Below are 27057 nucleotides of genomic sequence, written 5' to 3'. Positions count from 1 at the left end.
GAAAAACTGAAGAGGAAATAAAGCATTTAAATGGAAGATTGATTGGGCTAGTTGAGTGTCTCTTTTGTTTGAAATGCTTTGTCTTGCTTGGAGAATGAACAGTGTGTTTTATGTCCTGTTAGAAATGCCACACCAGACAGCCGGAAGGTTGTGAAATGGAATGCGGAGGACACCATGAACTGGCTACGGAGAGACCACTCAGCCAGTAAAGAAGACTACATGGTATATGTGTGTATGTGTGTGGTCAAGGAGTAGAGTTTGTGTGTGTGTGTAGTTGAGTAGTAGATTGTGTGGTTTAGAAGTGTGGCGAACTGTATGTTTGTGGCAACAAAGAAAATCCATTGCTGTATAAATTCACCTCAATGGAAAGTACACTGACATGTATCTGTTGAAAAGCTGATCCTAAAACGAATTTTCCCTCAGGATCGTCTGGAGCACTTGCGGAAACAGTGTGGTCCCCATGTAACGGCAGTAGCCAAAGACTCCGTGGAGGGAATTTGTACAAAGATCTACCACATCTCAGTAGAGTACGTGCGACGTATTCGCCAGGCCCACCAGACCCTGCTGAAGGACTGCAACATCACGGGTGAGACGTGCTAGCTAGCTAAATCGCCTTAGACTCTGCACACTAGGCTAGACGCCATCCATTTAGCCCCACCCACGGTCTCTGTGACATGATATTTTAAAAAATGCAGGGGGTGAATATGAAAGTATAATCTATAGCTTTGTAACGATTCACTTATACAAGTGCATTGGTCCGCGGACCCCAAACTGATCCAAATGTAGTATTCGCCTGTCAGAAAAAAGATTCAAACATTACGAATCGCCTGTTCACTACATTGTTTTGTTCATTTTCAATTTTTTTTACCTTCCGAAAATACATTTAATCTTTTCTGAAAACTGATACCTCCTCTCCTTCAGTATCGAACTACATTGACAGTCATTAATTTTGCATGCTGAACAACCCCAGGCAATATCAGTAGACTAGACATTTCCACAAACTTTCCTTTCAAATGGTGTCAAGAATATGCATATCCTTGCTTCAGGTACAGAGCTACAGGCAGTTAGATTTGGGTATTTCATTTTAGGCGAAAATTGGAAAAAGGGTTCAATACTAACAACATTTCCCGTGGTGCCCCAGATTTCCACTTAATTAATAGTTATGTTTAATTTAATCGTGTAATAATAGGACATGGTTTGTAATTATTTGATAAAATAACAGTCAAACTCAATGTCACGACACAACACACCCACACAGAAGTCAGCTCAGACAGATCCAGCTCAGAGTCCCAGCTCATGAGCTCCATCACCAGCAGATTTAAATTTTGAATAGAAAATGTATGTGTTAATGCAACAAATGTTAGTGCATTGAATCGCATCGCACAGAATCGCATTGTTTTAAACTAAAACATACCGTGTCTGAGCCCATTTACAGTGCCTTCAGAAAGTTACAACGATGGGACCTTATATAGACAGGTGTGTGCCTTTCCAAATCATGTCCACAGGTGGACTCCAAGTTGTAGAAACATCTCAAGGATGATCAATGGAAACCAAGATGCACCGGAGTTCAATTTCGAGTCTCATAGCAGAGGGTCTGAATACTTGTGTAAATAAGGTTTTTCCGTTTTTTATTTTTAATGCATTTGCAAAAATGTCAACCTGTTTTTGCTTCGTCATTATGGCGTATTGTGTGTCGATTGCTGAATAAAATAAAATTTCAGGTCAAGGGGTCTGAATACTTTACGAAGGCACTGTATCTAAATACAGTTGAAGTCGGAAGTTTACATACACTTAGGTTGGAGTCATTAACTTGTTTTTCAACCACTCCACAAATGTCTTGTTAACAAACTATAGTTTTGGCAAGTTGGTTAGGACATCTACTTTGTGCATGACACAAGTAATTTTTCCAGCAATTGTTTAGACAGATTATTTAACTTATAATTCACTGGATCAAAATTCCAGTGGGTCAGACGTTTAAATATACTAAGTTGACTGTGCTTTTAAACTGCTTGGAAAATTCCAGAAAATGATGTAATGGCTTTCGAAGCTTCTGATAGGCTAATTTACCTAATTTGAGTCAATTGAAGTTGTAGCTGTGGATGTATTTCAAGGCCTACCTTCAAACTCAGTGCCTCTTTGCTTGACATCATTGGAAAATCAAAAGAAATCAGCCAAGACCTCAGAAAAAAATTGTGGACCTCCACAAGTCTGGTTCATCCTTAAGAGCAATTTCCAAACGCCTGAAGGTACCACGTTCATCTGTACAAACAATAGTACGCAAGTATAAACACCATGGGACCACACAGCTGTCATACTACTCAGGAAGGAGACGCGTTCTGTCTCCTAGAGATGAACGTGCGAAAAGTGCAAATGAATCCCAGAACAACAGCAAAGGACCTTGTGAAGATGCTGGAGGAAACAAAAGTATCTATATCCAGAGTAAAATGAGTCCTATATCGACATAACCTGAATGGCCGCTCAGCAAGGAAGAAGTCACTGCTCCAAAACCGCCATATAAAAGCCAGACTACGGTTTGCAACTGCACATGGGGACAAAGATTGTACTTTTTGGAGAAATGTTCTCTGGGCGGATGAAACAAAAATATCACTGTTTGGCTATAATGACCATCATTATGTTTGGAGAAAAAACAGGGATGCTTGCAAGCTGAAGAACACCATCCAAACTGTGAAGCATGGGGGTGGCAGCATCATGTTGTGGGGGTGCTTTGCTGCAGGAGGGACTGGTGCACTTCACAAAATAGATGACATGAGGAAGGAACATTATATGGACATATTGAAGCAACATCTCAAAACATCAGTAAGTTAAGGCTTGGTCGCAAATGGGTCTTCCAAATGGACAATGACCCCAAGCATATTTTCAAAGTTGTGGAAAAATGGCTTAAGGACAACAAAGTCAAGGTATGGGAGTGGTCATCACAAAGCCCTGACCTCAATCATATAGGAGATTTGTGGGCAGAACTGAAAAAGCATGTGAAAGCAAGAAAGCCCACGAACCTGACTCCGTTACACCAGCTCTGTCAGGAGGAATGGGCCAAAATTCACCCAATTTATTGTGGGAAGCTTGTGGAAGGCTACCTGAAACGTTTGACCCAAGTTAAACAATTTAAAGGCAATGCTACCTAGTCTTTATTTTTGGTGCTCAAACATAGAAATATATATTGACTCTGAATGGGAATGTCTGTTCTTGTCATTCTATATCTGTGCCCAACAAATTTCGTTACTTGAATATCCAAAATTATTTTTGATTTTACCCAAATTAAAGCCATATGTTGTTTTTTCTTACTTTTATTTTACGGTTACCCCTTGTTTTCCCCCTCCCTTCTCAGACCCAGAGGCAGCCGAGGTGCAGGACAGGCTGGTATACTGCTACCCCATCCGGCTGGCCCTACCCTCACCGAACCAGCCCCGCATTGAGCTGCACTTTGAGAATGACATCTCCTGCTTACGCTACAAGGGAGAGATGGTCAAGGTCAACCGCGGCTACTTCGCCAAGCTGGTGAGGAATATGTTGTAGCAGTGATATTATGTGTAGTATAGTATTATAAATACCAATATATGTTGGTGCAATGGGGTGTCATTGATTGTGCCCCTGAATGTAATAACTATATTACATGAAATCGGTTCTGTGTAGTGGGTAGAGCTGGGCAATATGGTCAAAAAAGTTTAAGGATAAATGTATAACATTAATGTGCATCAGTTTGTCGTGTCTTTGCCATGCCGGATTAAGTGATATGACATGCTAGTTTATAAAATAATTTATCTTATTAATATTACCTGAATAAACTAATCATATAAATGTAATTAACTAGAAAGTCGGCACCACGGAAGAATGTTTATCGTCTTCTGAATAAACTCTTAAAGACGTCTTAAATAAACTCTTAAAGAATCTTTTATATCAATTATTAATCGGCACATTTTTCAGTCTCATCTGAACGCGGTAAAATTCTTGGTTATCTTCACGAACCTTGGCTAACAAGTTGAATCAGCAATATAACATTTGGTTTAATTATTTATTTATTAAATACCAAAATAATCACACAGAATTACATATACACAGGATGAATCATACATTGATTACATTGATTATGTCATAGAGGAAAACGTCCCTAGCGGACGGAACCGATTTGACGGCTGGTTACACAAAGAAAGGGGGTTGGGTTTGAATGAAAGCGCGGGAAGACTGAGGAACAAAAGGATTGGGTCTCTATCGGACCTTATGACGCTATGCTATAGTAAATACAGAATCTTATGCATTCTAAATAACCGCCCATTTGGAAAAGGAAAATGCAAGAAATATTTACTCTGAGCTGTGCTTCGATAGATTGGTTGTAGATGGAAGGCTGGGTTGCCCAGCAGAGATCTCCCTGGTCCTTTGAAGAATATTTCTCGTCGTAGAACGGGTACGTTGTAATAACGCTGTGGTACCCTGTCTTTCTGAAGAGATTGTCCGTCTTTTCCTAGCCCACGTCGAGTTAGCAGCAGCTGTAAACGTCTAGGATGTATCACTTCCTTGGTATGGACTTTGAACTCTTATTCACTAAGTTGCCATTCTATAAGCTTATGCTATATTCTGGCTGGTATCGTCGAAATGCATCCTTCCAGCGTGTCGATTGTCACCTCCAAGTTTAAATTCTCCAATCTAAATGTATGGACATCAGTCCTCACGTCACCGGGAACACAATGTTAATTTCGTTTGGTTGACTGACTACAACCTTTCGCAACCAGAGCTCACACTGAGGTTGGCTTAGTTCTGTAGTTGATATTATCCCTTTTAAACGTATGGACAGCAGTCCTCACGTCATCGGGAACACAAGGTTGACTTTCGTCAATGGGCTTTTGTGGTGGTGTAGAGAAGGGCGTGTTTCATAGTTCACAACCAATGTCGTTTCACTTGGGTGGGGCCACTGAGTGAGCATAGTTCACTTATGAAAATAATTCTCTCATATAGAAGCTAAAATTATATTTAATCTTTTCACAAATAGTTTTATATTTAAACATTTAAATTGCACAACAATTCCATGTGAATCTGATAACTAGGATGTGTAGACTTTCCAAGATACAGTTTGTCATCCTATCATCAGTAATAATGTCTCAGACGATAACTGATCTGACAAATTGTTTAAGAACCAACGGATATTTTCAACTGGTTGAATTACCGAAATATGGTTCCGTTCCCCAACCTTTTGATGTTACCAGACTCTCTCTAAGAGTCCAATCTGTAGAGTAGAGAGTGTAAAGAGGCAAAGGTATTTATGGAGGTCATAAACCTCACCAACAGGGAAATGTCATGACAAGTTACTTTTTTACATTACCCTTAAAACTACTACTATTACTTTGAACGTTGTAGCTATAGATTTCCCCGTTAGAATTTGCCCATATTAGCAGCATTATTTCATTTCAAACTTCACATTTCTTTAATGTATTCTACATATCGTAATAATCGATATCAGTAAAATGTCCCGAGACGTTAAGTATACACTCAAACTCATACCATTTTTAGGTGCGTTGATACTTGCACTGTCTGAGAAACTGCCAGGAACTAATCCTGGAAGGTGTGGTGGATATAATTGACTAGCATCTCTGCTTAATTACTCACCTGTCTATCCAGGAGCTCTTATACCGATACAGCTGCATCGATGATCCCAGGTTCGAAAAGTTCCTGTCACGAATATGGTGCCTTATCAAGAGATACCAGGTAAATCGGACTCCCCCCTCCCCCTCTTTCTACGACTCCTCTTTCTATTTTTCTTTGTCTTATCCTCTGTTTTCACTGCCAAAGTAGTAACATTGTTATGAATCTGTTGGGAGGCAATGCTCTTATAGTCCACCATCCCCTTCAACTTCTTGTTGCTCTTTCCTCTGCATCTTTTCTGGCTATGTCTGGCTACATCTGATGTTTGTTATGCTGATGATGTCACTGTTTTTTGTTCAGGTGATGTTTGGCGCTGGGGTGAATGAGGGGATGGGCTTACAGGGGGCCCTCCCTGTGCCTGTCTTCGAGGTACTCAACAAACAGTTTGGGGTGAGCTTTGAGTGTTTCGCCTCGCCGCTCAACTCCTACTTCAAGCAGTTCTGCTCGGCTTTCCCTGACACCGACGGCTTCTTTGGGTCCAGGGGGTAGGTTTAGGTTTACTTCTCATCACAAACAATACATTATATGTGGTCTACGCCAGTGTTTCTCAACCTCCAGTCCATGGTCCTGCACCGGTCCGTGGCATGTTGCTGAACATTCCCAGAGAGTCTAATTCGGTCAGATTTACAATGCTTGTTTCAATATAAGGTCCCTGACCCTATAGCATACCAGTTCCTGACACAAAAAAGGATTGAGAAACACTGGTCTACCTCATCTCAACTTAACAGAGACCACCGAGGCATGGGCCGTTTACTTTTAGTAATTTGTTAATCTATGGGTTTCTAGTTTGACTCTGTCCTAAAATATTCTCTTTGCCTCCAAGGCCCTTCCTGAACTTCTCACCGGCTAGTGGCTCCTTCGAGGCCAACCCTCCCTTCTGTGAGGAGCTGATGGATGCCATGGTGACACACTTTGAGGTGCCCCTCCTTAGTAATTTTTTCCTCATCACTAGTTGAAAAGATGGCGCCGTACTGGATCTCCGACCTAACATGGCAATTTTTTATTTGTTTTTACTTAATTTACTTAATGTATCCGCTATCATTTCTTACAACCGACTATAACTTTTGAACAGCTGATCGGCAGTTACTTATCTCAATTCCCGCTTTACCTCGACTCATCTGCCCTGGGCTCCTTCTGTAAATCTGACAAAATTTTTGGGCTACCCAAGAGGAAATGCTGACATTAGAGGCAAGAGAAGGGGGATCCTGGCGAGATAAAGGTGAAGGGAGAACCGACCACCTCTTCCCTCCATTCTACTTGATAATAAGATGGATTACCTCCGATCGCTGCTTTGCTAGCAACGGGACTCTCAAAACTGCAATATTTTCAGCTTCTCTGAAACATGGCTCTCGGACAAATGTTCTCCATTCACTGTGCCGACAGGACAGTGGAGTTGGGAAATCGAGGGGGGGAAGAGGTTAGCCTCTTCATAAACAACAACTGGTGTGCTGACTCGACCGCGGTAGAAGTCTCAACCCATTGTTCACTCGTCTTGGAATACCTGATGGTCAAATGCTGACCCCTTTGCCTCCTGAGGGAGATTTCTGCTGTTATTTTGACTGTTGTATACATTCCACCTCAGGACTAGAAAAATAACAACCTGGCACTTAACAAACTGTACTAGGCTATAGCCAAGCAGAAAAACTTAAATCCATACATTTACAAGCAGAAGCTCTAATAGGAATTACCATTGGCTCGCTCTGAGAAAATGGTCTCCAGAATCAGAGTCTATGCTACAGACTGGAATATGTTCTGGTACTCCGCTGATAACATCAACAAGCTAACCACCTCCGTCACCGGCTTTATAAGGAAATGCATCTTTGATGTTTTCACAGTTATGGTTCGCTGCTTCCCCAATCAAATGCCCTGAATTAACACCGAGGTTGGCACTAAAGTAAAGAATAGGGCTACCGCAAACAACCCTGAGGCTACGGCTGAGGACAGGAACAAGTGCAATAAGTCCCGCTATGACCAAACAAGCAAAAGGACAATATATGAATAAGGTGTCATGTTACACAGGCTCCGACACACGCTGCATGTAGCAGGGGCTACCGTTCATTATGGATTACAAAGGGAGACACAGCAGTGATCTCCCCAAAGATGCATCACTCACTACCAGATGAACTCTATGCATTTTATGCACGCTTTGACAATAACATTCTGCCGGGTGTGAGGGCTGCCAACAACACAGAAGATTCAGTGATCTTACTCGCGGAGGCCTATGTAAATAAAGTCTTTAATCAGGTCAAGGCCTAGGGGCCTTTTTATTTTTTATTTCACCTATATTTAACCAGGTAGGCTAGTTGAAAACAAGTTCTTAACAAGTTTACAACTGCGACCTGGCAAAGCAAAGCAGTGTAACAGACAACAACACAGATTACACATTAAATAAACAAGCGTCAATAACACAATAGAAAAAGAAAATGTGCAAATGGAGGTAAGGCAATAAATAGGACAAAATAGCGAAATAATTACAATTTAGCAAATTAACACATACACTCAATTAGTATTTGGTAGCATTGCCTTTAAATTATTTGACTTAGGTCAAATGTTTCGGGTAGCCTTCCACAAGCTTCCCACAATAAGTTGGGTGAATTTTGGCCCATTCCTCTTGACAGAGCTGGTGTAACTGAGTCAGATTTGTAGGCATCCTTGCTCGCACACGCTTTTTCAGTTCTGCCCACAAATTTTCTATGGGATTGAGGTCAGGGCTTTGTGATGGCCACAATATGTCCACATAATTTTCCTGTCGCACGATGGCATCTATTTTTTTAAATACACCATGCCCTCCTGCAGCAAAACATCCCCGCAACATGATGCTGCCACCACCATGCTTCACGGTTGGGATGGTGTTCTTCGGCATGCAAGCCTCCTCCTTTTTTCTCCAAACATAACGATGGTCATTATGGCCAAACAGTTCTATTTTTGTTTAATCAGACCAGAGGACATTTATCTAAAAAGTACAATCGTTGACCCCATGTGCAGTTGCAACCCGTAGCCTGGCATTTTTTATGGCGGTTTTGAGCATTGGCTTCTTCCTTGCTGAGCGGCCTTTCAGGTTATGTCGATATAGGACTCGTTTTTACTGTGGATAGAGATACATTTGTACCTGTTTCCTTCAGCATCTTCACAAGGTCCTTTGTTGTTCTGGGATTGATTTGCACTTTTCTCACAAAAGTTTGTTCATCTCTAGGAGACAGAACGCGTCTCCTTCCTGAGTGGTATGACGGCTGCGTGGTCCCTTGTTGTTTATACTTGCGCACTATTGTTTGTACAGATGAACGTGGTATCTTCAGGTGTTAGGAAATTGCTCCCAAGGATGAACCAGACTTGGGGAGGTCTACAGTTTGATGATTTTCCCATGATTTTCCCATGATGTCAAGCAAAGAGGCACTGAGTTTGAAGATAGGCCTTGAAATACATCCACAGGTACACCTCTAATTGAGTCAAATGATGTTAGGCTAATTTACCTATCAGAAGCTTCTAAAGCCATGACATCATTTTCTAGAATTTTCCAAGCTGTTTAAAGGCACAGTCAACTTAGTATATGTAAACTTCTGACCCACTGGAATTGTGATACAGTGAAATAATCTGTCTTTAAACAATTGTTAGAAAAATTACTTGTGTCATGCACAAAGTAGATGTCCTAACAGACTTGCCAAAAACTATAGTTTGTTAACAAGAAATTTGTGGAGTGGTTGAAAAACGTGTTTTAATGACTCCAACCTAAGTGTATGTAAACCTCCGACTTCAACTGTAAATGTGCAGATGATGATGTGCAAGTAGAAATACTGGTATGCAAAAGAGCAGAAAATAAAATAAAAACAATGGACTGATGGTATTCCAGGGCCCGTTCTTAGAGCAGAACAGCCATCAGGTATATTCACAGTATTTTAAACCTCTCCTTGTTCCAGTCTGATCCCCACGTTTTTTTTTTTACCATAATTCCTGTTCCCAAGAACTCTTAATTCTTCATGCCACAATAACTACCAGCCTGTAGCACTCGCATCTGTAATCGTGAAGTGCTTTGAGAGTCTGGTTATAGCACACATCATCCCAGGCCCCAAGACCTACTCCATTTTGCATACCGCCCCAACCGATCCAAAGACGACGCAATCTCAATTGCATTCCACACAGCCCTCACCCACCTAGATAAGAGGAATACCTTTGTGAAAATGCTGTTTATTTACTACAGCTCAGCGTTCAACACCTTTTCCCCCTCCAAATTGGACTTCCTGATGGGCCAACCCCAGGTGTGAGGGTAGACAACATCCCCTCTGCCTCGCTGACCCTTGACACAGGGTCCCCAGAGGGGTGTGTGCTTAGTCCTCTCCTGTACTCCCTGTTCACCCTAGGGCTGTTGTGGTGACTGTATTACCGCCACACCGGCGGTCATGAAGGCAGTCAAATTCCACGTGACCGTTTAGTCACGGTAACTAGACATTTCTAAGGTCTGATTCTGCTGCTGGTCATTAGTAGTCTGCCAAACGTGCATGGTACTCAGCACTTTGTCACTCTAGTCACTCTGACATAAATGCAAATGTTATCGAAAATCTAATCAAACACTTCATGAGAGCCTATGAGCTCATGTTGCGCAGCATTTCTATAGGCTATGCAATTGCGCAAGAAAACAGTGATGGTATCCATTAACGAGGACAATCCCATCTGCTTTCTATAGGCTAGGCCTACTATATTTATTTCTCAATGTTCCTAATATTAAGCACATTGCTTATACACTGCTCAAAAAAATAAAGGGAACACTAAAATAACACATCCTAGATCTGAATGAATGAAATATTCTTATTAAATACTTTTTTCTTTACATAGTTGAATGTTGCTGACAACAAAATCACACAAAAATGATCAAGGGAAATCAAATGTATCAACCCATGGAGGTCTGGATTTGGAAACACACTCAAAATTTAAAGTGGAAAACCACACTACAGGTTGATCCAACTTTGATGTAACGTCCTTAAAATAAGTCAAAATGAGGCTCAGTAGTGTGTGTGGCCTCCACGTGCCTGTATGACCTCCCTACCACGCCTAGGCATGCTCTTGATGAGGTGGCGGATGGTCTCCTGAGGGATCTCCTCCCAGACCTGGACTAAAGCATCCGCCAACTCCTGGACAGTCTGTGGTGCAACGTGGCGTTGGTGGATGGAGCGAGACATGATGTCCCAGATGTGCTCAATTGGATTCAAGTCTGGGGAACGGGCGGGCCAGTCCATAGCATCAATGCCTTCCTCTTGCTGGAACTGCTGACACACTACAGCCACATGAGGTCTAGCATTGTCTTGCATTAGGAGGAACCCAGGGCCAACATATGGTCTCACAAGGGGTCTGAGGATCTCATCTCGGTACCTAATGGGTCAGGCTACCTCTGGCGAGCACATGAAGGGCTGTGCGGCCCCCCAAAGAAATACCACCCCACACCATGACTGACCCACGGTCATGCTGGAGGATGTTGCAGGTAGCAGAACGTTCTCCACGGCGTCTCCAGACTCTCACGTCTGTCACGTGCTCAGTGTGAACCTGCTTTCATCTGTGAAGAGCACAGGGCGCCAGTGGCGAATTTGCCAATCTTGGTGTTCTCTGGCAAATGCCAAACGTCCTGCACGGTGTTGGGCTGTAAGCACAACCCCCACCTGTGAACGTCGGGCCCTCATACCACCCTCATGGAGTCTGTTTCTGAGCAGACACATGCACATTTGTGGCCTGCTGGAGGTCATTTTGCAGGGCTCTGGTGGTGCTCCTCCTTGCACAAAGGCGGAGGTAGCGGTCCTGCTTCTGGGTTGTTGCCCTCCTACGGCCTACTCCACGTCTCCTGATGTCCTGGCCTGTCTCCTGGTAGCGCCTCCATGCTCTGGACACTACGCTGACAGACACAGCAAACCTTCTTGCCACAGCTCGCATTGATGTGTCATCCTGGATGAGCTGCACTACCTGAGCCAATTGTGTGGGTTGTAGACTCCGTCTCATGCTACCACTAGAGTGAAAGCACCGCCAGCATTCAAAAGTGACCAAAACATCAGCCAGGAAGCATAGGAACTGAGAAGTGGTCTGTGGTCACCACCTGCAGAACCACTCCTTTATAGGGGGTGTCTTGCTAATTGCCTATAATTTCCACCTGTTGTCTATTCCATTTGCACAATATCATGTGAAATGTATTGTCAATCAGTGTTGCTTCCTAAGTGGACAGTTTGATTTCACAGAAGTGTGATTGACTTGGAGTTACATTGTGTTCCCTTTATTGTTTTGAACAGTGTATTTACAACAGGAGTATAGCCAAACTGGCTGGCATGAAAATGAATGACACGAAAAGCGCCCTCCATTCGCTATTTAAGTGCATAGATGACATGTATTTTTTCCCGATGCCCCTGTTTTGAGGTTTCCCTGTTACAGGTGCATGATAATGGTCCTATCTAAATCAAAACAAATATCACACATACAGTGGCTTGCGAAAGTATTCACCCCCCCCCCCCCAACCCCCCGGTTATTTTTCCTATTTTGTTACCTAACAACCTGGAATAAAAATGTTTTTGGGGGGGATTTGTATGATTTGATTTACACAACATTTATTTTTGTGGTACAAACAAGAAATAAGACAAACTTGAGCGTGCATAACTATTCATCCCCCCCCAAAGTCAATACTTTGTAGAGCCACCTTTTACAGCAATTACAGCTGCACGTCTCTTGGAATATGTCTCTATAAGCTTGGCACATCTAGCCACTGGGATTTTTGCCCATTCTTCAAGACAAAACTGCTCCAGCTCCTTCAAGTTGGATGGGTTCCGCTGGTTTACAGCAATCTTTAAGTCATACCACAAATGTTCAATTGGATTGAGGTCTGGGCTTTGACTAGGCCATTCCAAGACATTTAAATGTTTCCCCTTAAACCACTCGAGTGTTGCTTTAGCAGTATGCTTAGGATCATTGTCCTGCTGGAGGGTGAACCTCCATCCCAGTCTCAAATCTCTTGAAGACTGAAACAGGTTTCCCTCAAGAATGTTCCTGTATTTATCGCCATCCATCATTCCTTCTATTCTGACCAGTTTCCCAGTCCCTGCCGATGGAAAAACATCCACACAGCATGATGCTGCGACCACCATGCTTCACTGGGGATGGTATTCTCGGGGTGATGAGAGGTTTTTGCGCCAGACACTGCGTTTTCTTTGATGGCCAAAAAGCTAAATTTTAGTCTCATCTGACCTGAGTACCTTCTTCCATATGTTTGGGGAGTCACTTATTGTGACAATATCCAAGGGGCTTTTATATAATTCTAATAATAATCTCTTTGTTTAAAAAATAACATTTTGGAGAAATAAAATAAAATCTTATTAGTCACATGCGCCGAATACAACAGGTGTAGCCCTTACAGTGAAATGCCTACTTACGAGCCCCTAACCGACAGTGCAGTTTCAAAAAATGGATAAGAATAATAGATACAAGTAACAAGCAATTAAAGAGCAGCAGTAAAAAATTACAACATATGCAGGGGGGTGCCGGTACAGAGTCAATGTGCGGAGGCACAGGTTAGTTAAGGTAGTATGTACATGCAGGTAGAGTTAATTAAAGTGCCTGTGCATAGATGACAACTGAGAGTGGTGTGGAGGGGGTGGGGGCAGCAATGCAAATTGTCTGGGTAGCCATTAGATTAGATGTTCATGAGTCTTATGGCTTGGGGATAGATGCTGTTTGGAAGCCTCTTGGACCTAGACCTGGCGCTCCGGTACCGCTTGCCGCATGGTAGCAGGGAGAGCAGTCTATGACTAGGGTGGCTGGAGTCTTTTGACAATTTGTAGGGCCTTTCTCTGACACCGCCTGGTATAGAGATCCTGGATGGCAGGAAGCTTGGCCGTTTGCACTACCCTCTGTAGAGCTTTTGCGGTCGGAGGCCGAGCAGTTGCCATACCAGGCAGTGATGCAACCAGTCAGGTTCTCGATGGTGCAGCTGTAGAATCTTTTGAGGATCTGAGGACCGATGCCAAATATTGTCTCCTGAGGGGGAATAGGTTTTGTCGTGCCCACTTCATGACTGTCATGGTGTGCTTGCACCATGTTGGTGATGTGGACACCAAGTAACTTGAAGCTCTCAACCTGCTTGTTTCTGGGATGATGGTATTGATGTGAGCCATGACCAGCCTTTCAAAGCACTTCAGGCTACAGACGTGAGTGTTATGGGTCGGTAGTCATTTAGACAGGTTACCTTAGTGTTCTTGGGCACAGGCACTATGGTGGTCTGCTTTAAACATGTTGGTATTACAGACTCGGACAGGGAGAGGTTGAAAATGTCAGTGAAGACACTTGCTAGTTGGTCAGCGCATGCTCGCAGTACATGTCCTGGTAATCCGTCTTGCCCTGTGGCCTTGTGAATGTTGACCTGTCTAAAGGTCTTACTCACATCAGCTGTGTGATCATGCTCTCCGCAGTCTTCCGGAACAGCTGGTGCTGTCATGCCTGTTTCAGTGTTATTTGCCTCGACGCGAGCATAGAAGTAGTTTAGCTCGTCTGGTAGGCTCGTGTCACTGGGCAGCTCTCGGCTGTGCTTCCCTCTGTAGTCTGTAATGGTTTGCAGGCCCTGCCACATCCGACGGGCATCAGAGCCGGTGTAGTACGTCTCAGTTTTAGTCCTGTATTGATGCTTTGCCTGTTTGATGGATTTCTTATAAGCTCTTGGGTTAGAGTCCCTCTCCTTGAAAGTGGCAGCTCTAGCCTTTAGCTCAGTGCGGATGTTGCCTGTAATCCATGGCTTCTGGTTGGGGTAAGTACGTATGGTCACTGTGGGGACGACATCATCAATGCACTTATTGATGAAGCCAATGACCGATGTGGTGTACTCCTCAATGTCATTGGAGGAATCCCGGAACATATTCCAGTCTGTGCTAGCAAAACAGTCCTGTGGCTTAGCAGCTGCTTCATCTGACCACTTTTTTATTGATCTAGTCACTGGTGCTTCCTGCTTTCATTTTTGCTTGTAAGCAGGAATCAGGAGGATGGAATTATGGTCAGATTTGACAAATGCAGGGCGAGGGAGAGTTTTGGATGCATATGTGTGTGGAGTATAGGTGGTACGGAGTTCTTTTTCCTCGTTATTTTGTTTTCAAATTATGTTAAATGAGCGAGGAAAAGGCAATTATTGAACATTGGGTGAGACATTGTTACTAATTTCTAAATATAGCCAGTTTGTTATTTAGAATTATTTATTTTGGTTTTTAGAGGGAGAGAATCCAAAACCTACAGGCATCTCATGGGTCTCCAAGTCGAGACCGGCACTGTTATTGAACCATTATCTGTAGCAACACAGCTTGCACTGTGATGCTGTGTCTTGGACCGTTGCACCACTCAGGCGCTGTACAACGTGACCGGTCGGGGGTGGGCTACAATACTACAGTAAGAGCAGAATAATCCTAACAAAATATATATATTTTTTAACTTAGTGTAACAACCGTTTTAGTAAGTAATACTGAAGTCATGCACAATTATCAGTTTCTATTTAAATGCATGTCGCCCATTCGTTGTCAGAGACACAGTAGGATCCAAAAGTATAGTCAGTGCTCTAACTCCCCCTTACGCTGGTCTGGAGTAATGAAGTTGTGACGCAGGGTACCGTACTAAACCACAAATTACGTCTAAGTCCCGCAGCATAATCACAAATCTTTTAGTGGAGCAACCACTGCACATGCATGATTGCATTTGCAGTAACTTTTGATAATGATGTTTTCCGTCAGTGGAACATTTGCGCTCTTAGCCTACTGCCATGTGCACAATGCTGCAATTATAATTTGAAGAAATAGCCTAATAGTTTATCAACATTTTAAGCTAAACGTGCTGATCTGTTGCGTCAGCCACATTGCGTAAAAAAGGTATTTTGATGCAAGTGGTTGTATTCATTTTGGATCTATCGCATCCCACAACTGTCCCAGACTATGTTTGGAATATTTATTTCTCGCACAGAATAGAATAGGTTGACTTTTGTACTATGGGGGATAGTAGATTGACATAGGCAAGTGCTTTGCTGTTCAGTAGGCCTACTCATCTTGTTGGCTGACTCGATCCCATGGTGGAGAGCCATGTGAGTGAGAGGTGATTAGGAGCACTCTGAGAGAAGGGCACAACGGCCACTGGTCACTTTTCTTAGGGTGCATTACGGCCTGATGTAGTGTGTACAGCCTGCGTAAAAAACAAAGCATAGCTCATACCTTTTCAAGCAACTTTTTTCAAAAATTCAGTCGCATCATGCAGCCTTACAATGTATTAAAAATCCAAACATATAGTCCAACAGTTGAAGAACAACTAAAGTTACATTAATAACTCTAAATTGAGTATATAGTAATAGCTTTTTCTTTGTTAACCGCTCAACACAGAATAGCCGTATGTGCACACTCCCTCATTTCCTTTGGAGAAAATATCCTTTCTATTTTATATTTTCAATATTTGTTCAATTGTGTTCTTCATACTATAAAATAATGCCACGGAATTCTAACCAAATCGTGTCTGTTAAATGAACTAGTGTAGTCCACAGCCATATGGCATAGCCAGTTCAGGACCTAACATAAGGACAACTCAGATTATGCTATTCTGTTCTTCTGAAATAGACTACATTTTCTTCATATCATGCTTCTTTAGACCGGTCTAAAATAAATAATGGATTTATTGTGAAGGTGTAGGCTATATTATATGGATGTATTAGACTTTAAAATGTAGATGTTCCAAAGGTCTGCATCAGTGGTTTGTAGGCTGTGTGGAAGCCAGGAGATGCTAAATGTATTTAATTGACGGTCAATTACTCTGAGACCGACGGTTATTTGCTTGACAATCACCGGTTTTGTGACTGGCGCCGACGATACAACCTACAGAGAGGTGGTCAGTGACCTGGCAGTGTGGATCCGTAACAACAACCTCTCCCTCAACATCAGTAAGACCAAGGAGCTGATCGTGGACTACAGGAAAGGGGGGGGCGAGCACGCTTCTACCACATCGACGGGACTGCAGTGGAGCAAGTCGAAAGCTTTAAGTTCCTCTGTCCAAATCGCTAAGAACTTAAAATGGCCCACTCGCACAGTCAACTCCCTCAGGAGGTTGAAAAGGTTTGCCATGGGCCCTCAAAGTTCTACAGCTGTACCATCTTGACTAGCTGCATCACTGCTTGGTATGGCAATAGCACTGCCCTCGATTGCATCACTGTGGCTGAGCTCCCTGCCATCCAGGACCTTTATATCAGGCTGTGTGGAAGGAAAGCCCAGAAAATCGTTAGACTCCAACCACCCAAGCCATAGACTGTACCCTCTACTTCCACACAGCAAGCGGTACCTGTGCATCAAGTCTGACAACAGGCTCCTGAACAGCTTTTTTATCCCCATGCCATAATATTGCTAAATAGCTAACAAAATGTATACATTGGCTATCTGAGTTGACCTTTTGTGTTTTAGTCTTATTTTTGCACTGTCTCCATGCACACTCACAGGTCCCTGCACACGATAATTACACAGGTGCACCTTGTGCTGGGGACAATAAAAGGCCACTCTAAAATGTGCAGTTTTGTCACACAACACAATGCCACAGATGACTCAAGTTTTGAGGGAGCGTGGAGTTGGCATGCTGACTGCAGGAAGGTCCACCAGAGCTGTTGCCAGAGAATTTTATGTTCATTTCTCTACCATATGCTGCCTCCAACATCGTTTAAAAGAATTTGGCAGTATTTCCAACCGGCCTCATAACCGCAGACCACATTTAACCATGCCAGCCCAGGACCTCCATCTGGCTTCTTCACCTGCGGGATCATCTGAGACCAGCCACCTGGACAGCTGATGAAACTGTGGGTTTGCAAACTTAACAATTTTTACGCAAACTCCCAGAAACCGTCTCAGGGAAGCTCTTCTGCATGCTCATTGTCCTCACAAGGGTCTTGACCTGACATGATCTTGTTCTTATTTTTAGCTTGTGTATTTTTTGTTCCACCTTGTTTTATGTAGTATTACATTGTTATTGAATGCTGCATTGTTGAAGTTAGCGCTTGTAAGAAAGCTATTTCACTGTGCTTGTGCATGTGACATTAGAACTTGAAACGCATTTAAAGTGAACATTCACCACTCAAAGTTTTCCAATATGTTTGTACTTCAAAAGTGGTCTGAGTCCATGAACCACGCCATCTGTTTAGATCCCACTATGTATAAGGAGAAAATCTGCAGGACTTCCAGTTTCCTTTTGAATACCAGGGATTTTTTATTGAATAATGTACTGTGTCCTGTAGGAACTACTGGAGAAGTCCAGTGAGCCCCTGTCCTTCATCATCTTTGTCCCGGAGTGGCGAGATCCGCTGACCCCGGCCCTCAACCGCATGGAGACCAGCGCCTTCCTCCGCCATCATATGTCGGTGCCCGCCTTTGAGCACGAGTACCGCAGCGGCTCGCAGCACATCTGCAAGAAGTGAGTGTCCAACACCGTAGAGTCACTTCCATTGTTCTGACTAAGGTTGTCAAGATACCAGTAACGTGCTACTTAGAAGTATCATGGCAAGGAAACAAAATATGAAGCAGACTTAATTTCTTGATGAAAACCGTCCTTATGCTGGAAACAAAGTCTTGTGTTGTCACGTTAGTTTATTTTCCAACCTATAGCACACAGTATTTGACAAAGAACCAAATGGTGTTGTCTATGCCATGGAAAATCAAGTATGGTTGTATTGTGATACATAAGCTTAAGAACATGCGCACATCCAGGTACTTTTTGCAGGTGCTGGAATTGTAGGTGAATTTATACAAATAAAAGGAAAATGCTGCACACTGCTGGTCATGCGGCCACGTGATTTTATTATAACAACATTTCGACCTTCAGGTCTTCATCAGGCATCCATATCCCAGTCGGGGGGAAGGTCCTAATATACAGTAGAAGTTGGAAGTTTACATACACTTAGGTTAGAGTCATTAAAACTTGTTTTTCAACCACTCCAAAAATTTCTTGTTAACAAACTATAGTTTTGGCAAGTCGGTTAGGACATCTACTTTGTGCATGACACAAGTAATTTTTCCAACAATTGTTTACAGACAGATTATTTCACTTATAATTCACTGTATCACAATTCCAGTGGGTCAGAAGTTTACATTCACTAAGTGCCTTTAAACAGCTTGGAAAATTCCAGAAAATTATGTAATGGCTTTAGAAGCTTCTAATTGACATCATTTGACTCAGTTGGAGGTATACCTGTGGATGTATTTCAAGGCCTACCTTCAAACTCGGTGCCTCTTTGCTTGACATCATGGGAAAATCCAAATAAATCGGCTAAGAACGCAGTAAAAAAATTGTTCATCCTTGGGAGCAAATTCCAAACGCCTGAAGGTACCACGTTCATCTGTACAAACAATAGTATGCAAGTATAAACACCATGGGACCACGCAGCCGTCATACTGCTCAGGAAGGAGACGTGTTCTGTCTCCTAGAGATGAATGTACTTTGGTGTGAAAAGTGCAAATCAATCCCAGAACAACAGCAAAGGACCTTGTGAAGATGCGGGAGGAAACCGGTACAAAAGTATCTATATCCACAGTAAAACGAGTCCTATATCGACATAACATGAAAGGTCACTCAGCAAGGAAGAAGCCACTGGTCCAAAACCGCCATTAAAAAAGCCAGACTATAGTTTTCAACTGCACATTTGGAGAAATGTCCTCTGGTCTGATGAAACAAAAATAGAACTGTTTGGCCATAATGATCGTTATGTTTGGTTGAAAAGGGTGAGGCTTGCAAACTGAAGAACAACATCCCAACCGTGATGCATGGGGGTGGAAGCATCATGTTGTGGGGGTGCTTTGCTGCAGCAGGGACTGGTACACTTCACAAAATAGATTACACGAGGAAGGAAAATTGTGGATATATTGAAGCAATATCTCAAGACATCGGTCAGGAAGTTAAGGCATGGTCGCAAATGGGTCTTCCAAATGGACAAGCATACTTCCACAGTTGTGGGCAAAATGGCTTTAGGACAACAAAGTCAATGTATTGGAGTGGCCATCACAAAGCCCTGACCTCAATCCTATAGAAAAATTGTGGGCAGAACTGAAAAAGTGTGAGAGCAAGGAGGCCAACAAACCTGACTCAGTTACACCAGCTCTGTCAGAAGGAATGAGACAAAATTCACACAACTTATTGTGGGAAGCTTGTGGAAGGCTAGCCAAAATGTTTGACCCAAGTTAAACAATTTAAAGGCAATGCTACCAAATACTAATTGAGTGTATGTAAACTTCTTACCCACTGGGAATGTGATGAAAGAAATAAAAGCTGAAATATATATATATTTTTTTGAATTTGACCCCTTTTTCTCCCCAATTTCATGGTATCCAATTGTTGTAGTAGCTACTATCTTGTCTCATCGCTACAACTCCCGTACGGGCTCGGGAGAGACGAAGGTTGAAAGTCATGCGTCCTCCGATACACAACCCAACCAAGCCGCACTGCTTCTTAACACAGCGTGCATCCAACCCGGAAGCCAGCCGCACCAATGCGCCGGAGGAAACACAGTGCACCTGGCCACCTTGGTTAGCGCACACTGCGCCCAGCCCGCCACAGGAGTCGCGGGTGCGCGATGAGACAAGGACACCCCTACCGACCAAGCCCTCCCTAACACGGGCGACGCTAGGCCAATTGTGCGTCGCCCCACGGACCTCCCGGTCGCGGCAGAGCCTGGGCGCGAACCCAGGGACTCTGATGGCACAGCTGGCGCTGCAGTACAGCGCCCTTAACCACTGCGCCACCCGGGAGGCCTATTCCCGCTACTATTATTGACATTTCACATTCTTAAAATGAAGTGATCCTAACTGACCTGAGACTGACCTGAATTTGAACTAGGATTAAATGTCAGGAATTGTGAAACTGAGTTTAAATATATTTGGCGAAGGTCAAATCAAATTTATTTATATAGCCCTTCGTACATCAGCTGATATCTCAAAATGCCTTACAGAAACCCAGCCTAAAACCCCAAACAGCAAGCAATGCAGGTGTAGAAGCACGGTGGCTAGGAAAAACGCCCTAGAAAGGCCAAAACCTAGGAAGAAACCTAGAGAGGAACCAGGCTATGTGGGGTGGCCAGTCCTCTTCTGGCTGTGTGGGTGGAGATTATAACAGAACATGGCCAAGATTTTCAAATGTTCATAAATGACCAGCATGGTCAAATAATAATAATCACAGACAGAACAGTTGGAACAGGAGCAGCAGCACGGCCAGGTGGACTGGGGACAGCAAGGAGTCATCATGCCAGGTAGTCCTGAGGCATGGTCCTAGGGCTCAGGTCCTCTGAGAGAAAGAGAGAATTAGAGAGAGCATACTTAAATTCACACAGGACACCGGATAGGACAGGAGAAGTACTCCAGATATAACAAACTGACCCTATCCCCCCGACACATAAAATACTGCAGCATAAATACTGAAGGCTGAGACGGGAGGGGTCAGTAGACACTGTGGCCCCATCCGATGACACCCCCAGACAGGGCCAAACAGGAAGGATATAACCCCACCCACTTTGCCTAAGCACAGCCCCCACACCACTAGAGGGATATCTTCAACCACCAACTTACCATCCTGAGACGAGGCCGAGTATAGCCCACAAAGATCTCCGCCACGGCACAACCCAAGGGGAGGACGCCAACCCAGACAGGAAGATCGCATCAGTGACTCAACCCACTCAAGTGACGCACCCCTCCTAGGGACGGTATGAAAGAGCCCTAGTAAGACAGTGACTCAGCCCCTGTAATAGGGTTAGAGGCAGAGAATCCCAGTGGAAAGAAGGGAACCGGCCAGGCAGAGACAGCAAGGGCGGTTCGTTTCTCCAGAGCCTTTCCGTTCACCTTCACACTCCTGGGACAGACTGCACTCAATCATATGACCCACTGAAGAGATGAGTCTTCAGTAAAGACTTAAAGGTTGAGACCGAGTTTGCATCTCTCACATGGGTAGGCAGACCATTCCATAAAAATGGAGCTCTATAGGAGAAAGCCCTGCCTCCAGCTGTTTGCTTAGAAATTCTAGGGACAATTAGGAGGCCTGGGTCTTGTGACCGTAGCGTACGTGTAGGTATGTACGGCAGGACCAAATCAGAGAGATAGGTAGGAGCATGCCCATGTAATGCTTTGAAGGTTAGCAGTAAAACCTTGAAATCAGCCCTTGCCTTGACAGGAAGCCAGTGTAGGGAGGCTAGCACTGGAGTAATATGATTTAATTTTTGGGTTCTAGTCAGGATTCTATCAGCCGTATTTAGCACTAACTGAAGTTTATTTAGTGCTTTATCCGGGTATCTGGAAAGTAGAGCATTGCAGTAGTCTAACCTAGAAGTGACAAAAGCATGGGTGAATTATTATGCATCATTTTTGGACAGAAAGTTTCAGATTTTTGCAATGTTACGTAGATGAAAAAAAAAAGCTGTCCTTGAAACAGTCTTGATATGTTCGTCAAAAGAGAGATCAGGGTCCAGAGTAACGCCGAGGTCCTTCAGTTTTATTTGAGACGACTGTACAACCATTAAGATTAATTGTCAGATTCAACAGAAGATCTCTTTGTTTCTTGGGACCTAGAACAGGCATCTCTGTTTTGTCCGAGTTTAAAAGTAGAAAGTTTGCAGCCATCCACTTCCTTATGTCTGAAACACATGCTTCTAGCGAGGGCAATTTTGGGGCTTCACCATGTTTCATTGAAATGTACAGCTGTGTGTCATCCGCATAGCAGTGAAAGTTAACATTATGTTTTCGAATGACATCCCCAAGAGATAAAATATATAGGGAAAACAATAGTGGTCCTAAAACGGAACCTTGAAGAACACCGAAATTTACAGTTGATTTGTCAGAGGACAAACCATTCACAGAGACAAACTGATATCTTTCCGACCGATAAGATCTAAATCAGGCCAGAACTTGTCCGTGTAGAACCATTTGGGTTTCCAATCTCTCCAAAAGAATGTGGTGTATGTAACCTTCCGACTTCAACTGTGTGTGTGTGTGTGTGTGTGTGTGTGTGTGTGTGTACATACACTGCTTAAAAAAATAAAGGGAACACTTAAACAACACAAGGTAACTCCAAGTCAATCACACTTCTGTGAAATCAAACTGTCCACTTAGGAAGCAACACTGATTGACAATAAATTTCACATGCTGTTGTGCAAATGGAATAGACAACAGGTGGAAATTATAGGCAATTAGCAAGACACCCCCTATAAAGGAGTGGTTCTGCAGGTGGTGACCACAGACCACTTCTCAGTTCCTATGCTTCCTGGCTGATGTTTTGGTCACTTTTGAATGCTGGCGGTGCTTTCACTCTAGTGGTAGCATGAGACGGAGTCTACAACCCACACAAGTGGCTCAGGTAGTGCAGCTCATCCAGGATGGCACATCAATGCGAGCTGTGGCAAGAAGGTTTGCTGTGTCTGTCAGCGTAGTGTCCAGAGCATGGAGGCGCTACCAGGAGACAGGCCAGGACATCAGGAGATGTGGAGTAGGCCGTAGGCCGTAGGAGGGCAACAACCCAGCAGCAGGACCGCTACCTCTGCCTTTGTGCAAGGAGGAGCACTGCCAGAGCCCTGCAAAATGACCTCCAGCAGGCCACAAATGTGCATGTGTCTGCTCAAATGGTCAGAAACAGACTCAATGAGGGTGGTATGAGTGCCTGACGTCCACAGGTGGGGGTTGTGCTTACAGCCCAACACCGTGCAGGACGTTTGGCATTTGCCAGAGAACACCAAGATTGGCAAATTCGCCACTGGCGCCCTGTGCTCTTCACAGATGAAAGCAGGTTCACACTGAGCATATGTGACAGACGTGACAGTCTGGAGACGCCGTGGAGAACGTTCTGCTGCCTGCAACATCCTCCAGCATGACCGGTTTGGCGGTGGGTCAGTCATCCATGCGCTCACCAGAGGTAGCCTGACTGCCATTAGGTACCGAGATGAGATCCTCAGACCCCTTGTGAGACCATATGCTGGTGCGGTTGGCCCTGGGTTCCTCCTAATGCAAGACAATGCTAGACCTCATGTGGCTGGAGTGTGTCAGCAGTTCCTGCAAGAGGAAGGCATTGATGCTATGGACTGGCCCGCCCGTTCCCCAGACCTGAATCCAATTGAGCACATCTGGGACATCATGTCTCGCTCCATCCACCAACGCCATGTTGCACCACAGACTGTCCACGAGTTGGCGGATGCTTTATCCAGGTCTGGGAGGAGATCCCTCAGGAGACCATCCGCCACCTCATCAGGAGCATGCCCAGGCGTTGTAGGCAGGTCATACAGGCACGTGGAGGCCACACATTCAGATCTAGGATGTGTTATTTTAGTGTTCTCTTTATTTTTTTGAGCAGTGTATTTTTAAATCAACCAGATTTTGTGTCTCACCTGTCCGTATATTGCTGCAGTGCTCACTGATCCGGGTCTTAAGGCTTCGACGGGTATTCCCTATGTAACACAGACCGCGGGGACATTTCAACATGTAAAGAACATTGGTGGACATGCAGGTAATCAGGCCTTTGATCTTAAATCGTTGTCCTGTGCTGGGTAGATGGGTCACATTTTATACTTGGCACTGCCCAAGTACCCTTTCGAAAAGGACTCTCCCGGATGCACCCTGAATAGGACACTAGCATAGTTGCTGTCTAATTGCACTTTATGAAGGGAGTTTAAATGTCTTTCTCACTTCCTCTCTCAGGGAGATGTACTACAAGGCAGTTCACGGCACGGTGATCATCTTCCTGCAAAATGACTCCGGCTTCACCAAGTGGGAGCCCACGCCGGAGCGCATCCAGGAGCTGCTGGCAGCCTATCAGGTCTCCCAGAGAACATTGGGCTCCCCAGTTCCCTCCTCCACCTCCTCTGCGCCCACTATGCCCTCCCCAGCCAGTGCGGAGTTGTCGGGCAGCAAAGACTCTACTGCCGCCAAGACGGCACCTGAGCGATCGGCCAGTTTGGACACATCACCCGCTAGCCAGGAAAACAGCAGTAGTTCTTGTAGTCCTCTGGAAAATACTACACCACCTTCCGAGGCAGCCAGCCTTTAAATGCAAGGGAGGGGACATGGGTGAGAGTAAGGTGCGTTTTGGGGATGGGGACCCTACAACTGGTGCTGAGAGAGTGTGGGGTGAGGATTTGGCCCTGGACTACTCGGGGGGCTTGGGTAGCCTACGAAGGAGGGCCTCTCCCCTAAAATAGGTTTACTTTCTCTGCCTCGACTATTTAATATTAGTTCTACTAGGTTTTTATGATTCTGGTCGTTATTTACTATAGTATCTCTCGTTGCTTTTTATCAATGTAGCTAGTGGTAGCGGTTTACTAGGATTTATTTTTCCATCATTGTTGCTGTCATTGTCAGTAATTATTGGGTAATTCTATACCTTGTTCATTGGCCTTTTGCTGTAGAGTGCGTCCAAAATGGCACCCTGAGAATAGGGTGCCATTTGGGACATACATTGTGATCTGCTCCCGGACAGCAGGATTTGGTTGTCGGTTTTGACGTGTGGATTTGAAAAGTGGGTCCTTGGAAAAGATTTTTGTTTTGTTTGTCCAAAATCCTCTCTATCCCTGAATAGGTACAGAAGAGAGATGTGTCATTGGGTGATAAGGCAGCTATGTTTCTAACTCCCTTAAGCCTACAAATAATTTAGAGGCAATCATTGTACATAGGACAGCCATCAGTAAGTTAGAGCAGGGTTTCCCAAGCTAGGTTTTTGCCCTAGCAGTACACAGTGATTCAAATAACCAAAGCATGATGAGGAGTTGGATGTTTTAAATCAGCTGTGTAGTGCTAGGGGGAAAACTAAAATGGGCACCGAGGGGGGCCCCAGGATCGTGTTTGGAGAACCCTCAGGGTACTGAACGAGAGAGATTGAGGGCTTTGAAGACATTGCATTTCTTTGTGGACAATTTTTATGCAGGTCACACATACCACAGAGTAGTAGTTGCATATAGGCCAATACACCATTTCTGCAGTTAGAGGAATTTTGTAAAAAGTAAATAAATACAAAAATCAATACATGCAAATACAGGCCATTAATACATCTTACAATGGCAAAATGTTGTAAACCATTGGTAAGCGTTGGCTCGAGCAACAGCTGAATTACTATGCCTTTCCCCCTGCGCTGTGTTTGTTGACCTGGCTTGTTGAGCAAAATACAGTACGTCCCTTTGCTTATAACCCTATCCACGTCTCTAAAATATGGTAAAGTACTAAATGTAATAATACCTGATGTAAATTATACCCTCGTTAAACATATTCTGTGATTGTGTTCAACCTGGTTGCGTTATTTTCACATTGTAGTGCGTGGTATGGCATGGAAACATAAAATAGTTATGTTGTTTTTAACCCCTCCAATCTCAATTTTTATATGTTTACACCAGTATGACATTAGAACGCATCACTGGGCAGCACAATGAATGTACATTTTTAAATGACAAAACAGAAGGTCTCAGTGCCATGTGGGACGCATCTATCTTCCCTATGTAGTGCACTACTTTTGACTAGGGCTTATAGGGTTCTGGTCAAAAGTAGTGCACTATATAGGGAATACGGTGCCATTTAGGGATGCATCCAAAGCAATGCCATTAGGGATGCAACCAAAGCGACTCACCTCGGCCTCAGTCATCTAGCCGAGAGAATATATGGAGAAATAAACGAGAAGATACAAATGTTTATTATACAATTCGTCATTATATGACTAATTGTCTCTGTCCTTGTAAACTATGATCCTCACGCACTACTATGCCATCTCAGCATATATTCTTATCTATAGCCTGAATGCTTGTACAATGGGTTTAGGCATAAGTTTCTTACTAGAAATCTTCACTTGCCTTTGCCCCATTTGTATATACTTAGGATTTTGTTTTTTTATAGAGAATTAATTAGGCATGGGGCTGGAGGTTAAGGCAAGGTTCTGTTTATGCTGTTGCAAATGTATGATGGTTGTCTTTCTCTTTGAACATAATACTTACTACAGTAAGTCTGGCATCGTGCCCAAGAACCTGGAGACAAACTAGCCATTCATTCTTTGTCATTTGAGCGTCAAGCACCAGTCACATACCCCGATCCAAGTATGTTTCTGTCACCAGCAAAACAAAGTATAGATATTGTACAGAAAATTGGTATGAAGTATGTTATTTTTCTCTGCTACACAATTGTATTGAACTCTGATAGCTGTTTATCCATTATTTTTTTATTTGAGTTAATTTAACATAATTTAAGAAATCTGTTTATATTATACAGTTTATTACATATAAATTGTTTTAAACTAAACCAAAGTGTTATTAAAAGAAATATATATATTGTATGTAAAAGTAGACGTGTCTATGATTGCATTATTAATGCTTAAGGTGTAACCAACAAAATTACTAGAGTTTTATTTTTATAATTCTCTTTTTTTCTTCTGGTAAAGAGCATATTTTATGTT

General features: G+C 43.5%; 1 protein-coding gene across 1 annotated transcript in view; it reads left to right on the top strand.

Moving 5' to 3' along the window:
• The window catches only part of LOC109891176 (mRNA (2'-O-methyladenosine-N(6)-)-methyltransferase), a 45141-nt gene extending 19169 nt beyond the window's left edge, over nt 1-25972 (top strand). The window contains exons 9-16 of the mRNA XM_020483516.2: nt 123-222; nt 424-586; nt 3347-3516; nt 5629-5715; nt 5953-6137; nt 6476-6569; nt 17903-18078; nt 24327-25972. Coding sequence (XP_020339105.1) covers nt 123-222; nt 424-586; nt 3347-3516; nt 5629-5715; nt 5953-6137; nt 6476-6569; nt 17903-18078; nt 24327-24675 — 1324 coding nt within the window. The 3' untranslated portion in view covers nt 24676-25972. The remainder of the gene's footprint in view (nt 1-122; nt 223-423; nt 587-3346; nt 3517-5628; nt 5716-5952; nt 6138-6475; nt 6570-17902; nt 18079-24326) is intronic.
• Nucleotides 25973-27057: the final 1085 nt, after the last annotated feature.

This window comes from Oncorhynchus kisutch, linkage group LG1 (assembly GCF_002021735.2).
Source record: "Oncorhynchus kisutch isolate 150728-3 linkage group LG1, Okis_V2, whole genome shotgun sequence".
In the NCBI taxonomy this organism is placed as follows: Eukaryota; Metazoa; Chordata; class Actinopteri; order Salmoniformes; family Salmonidae; genus Oncorhynchus; species Oncorhynchus kisutch.
Note: the sequence above shows the minus strand (reverse complement) of the source record. Positions and strands in the feature narration are given on the sequence as shown.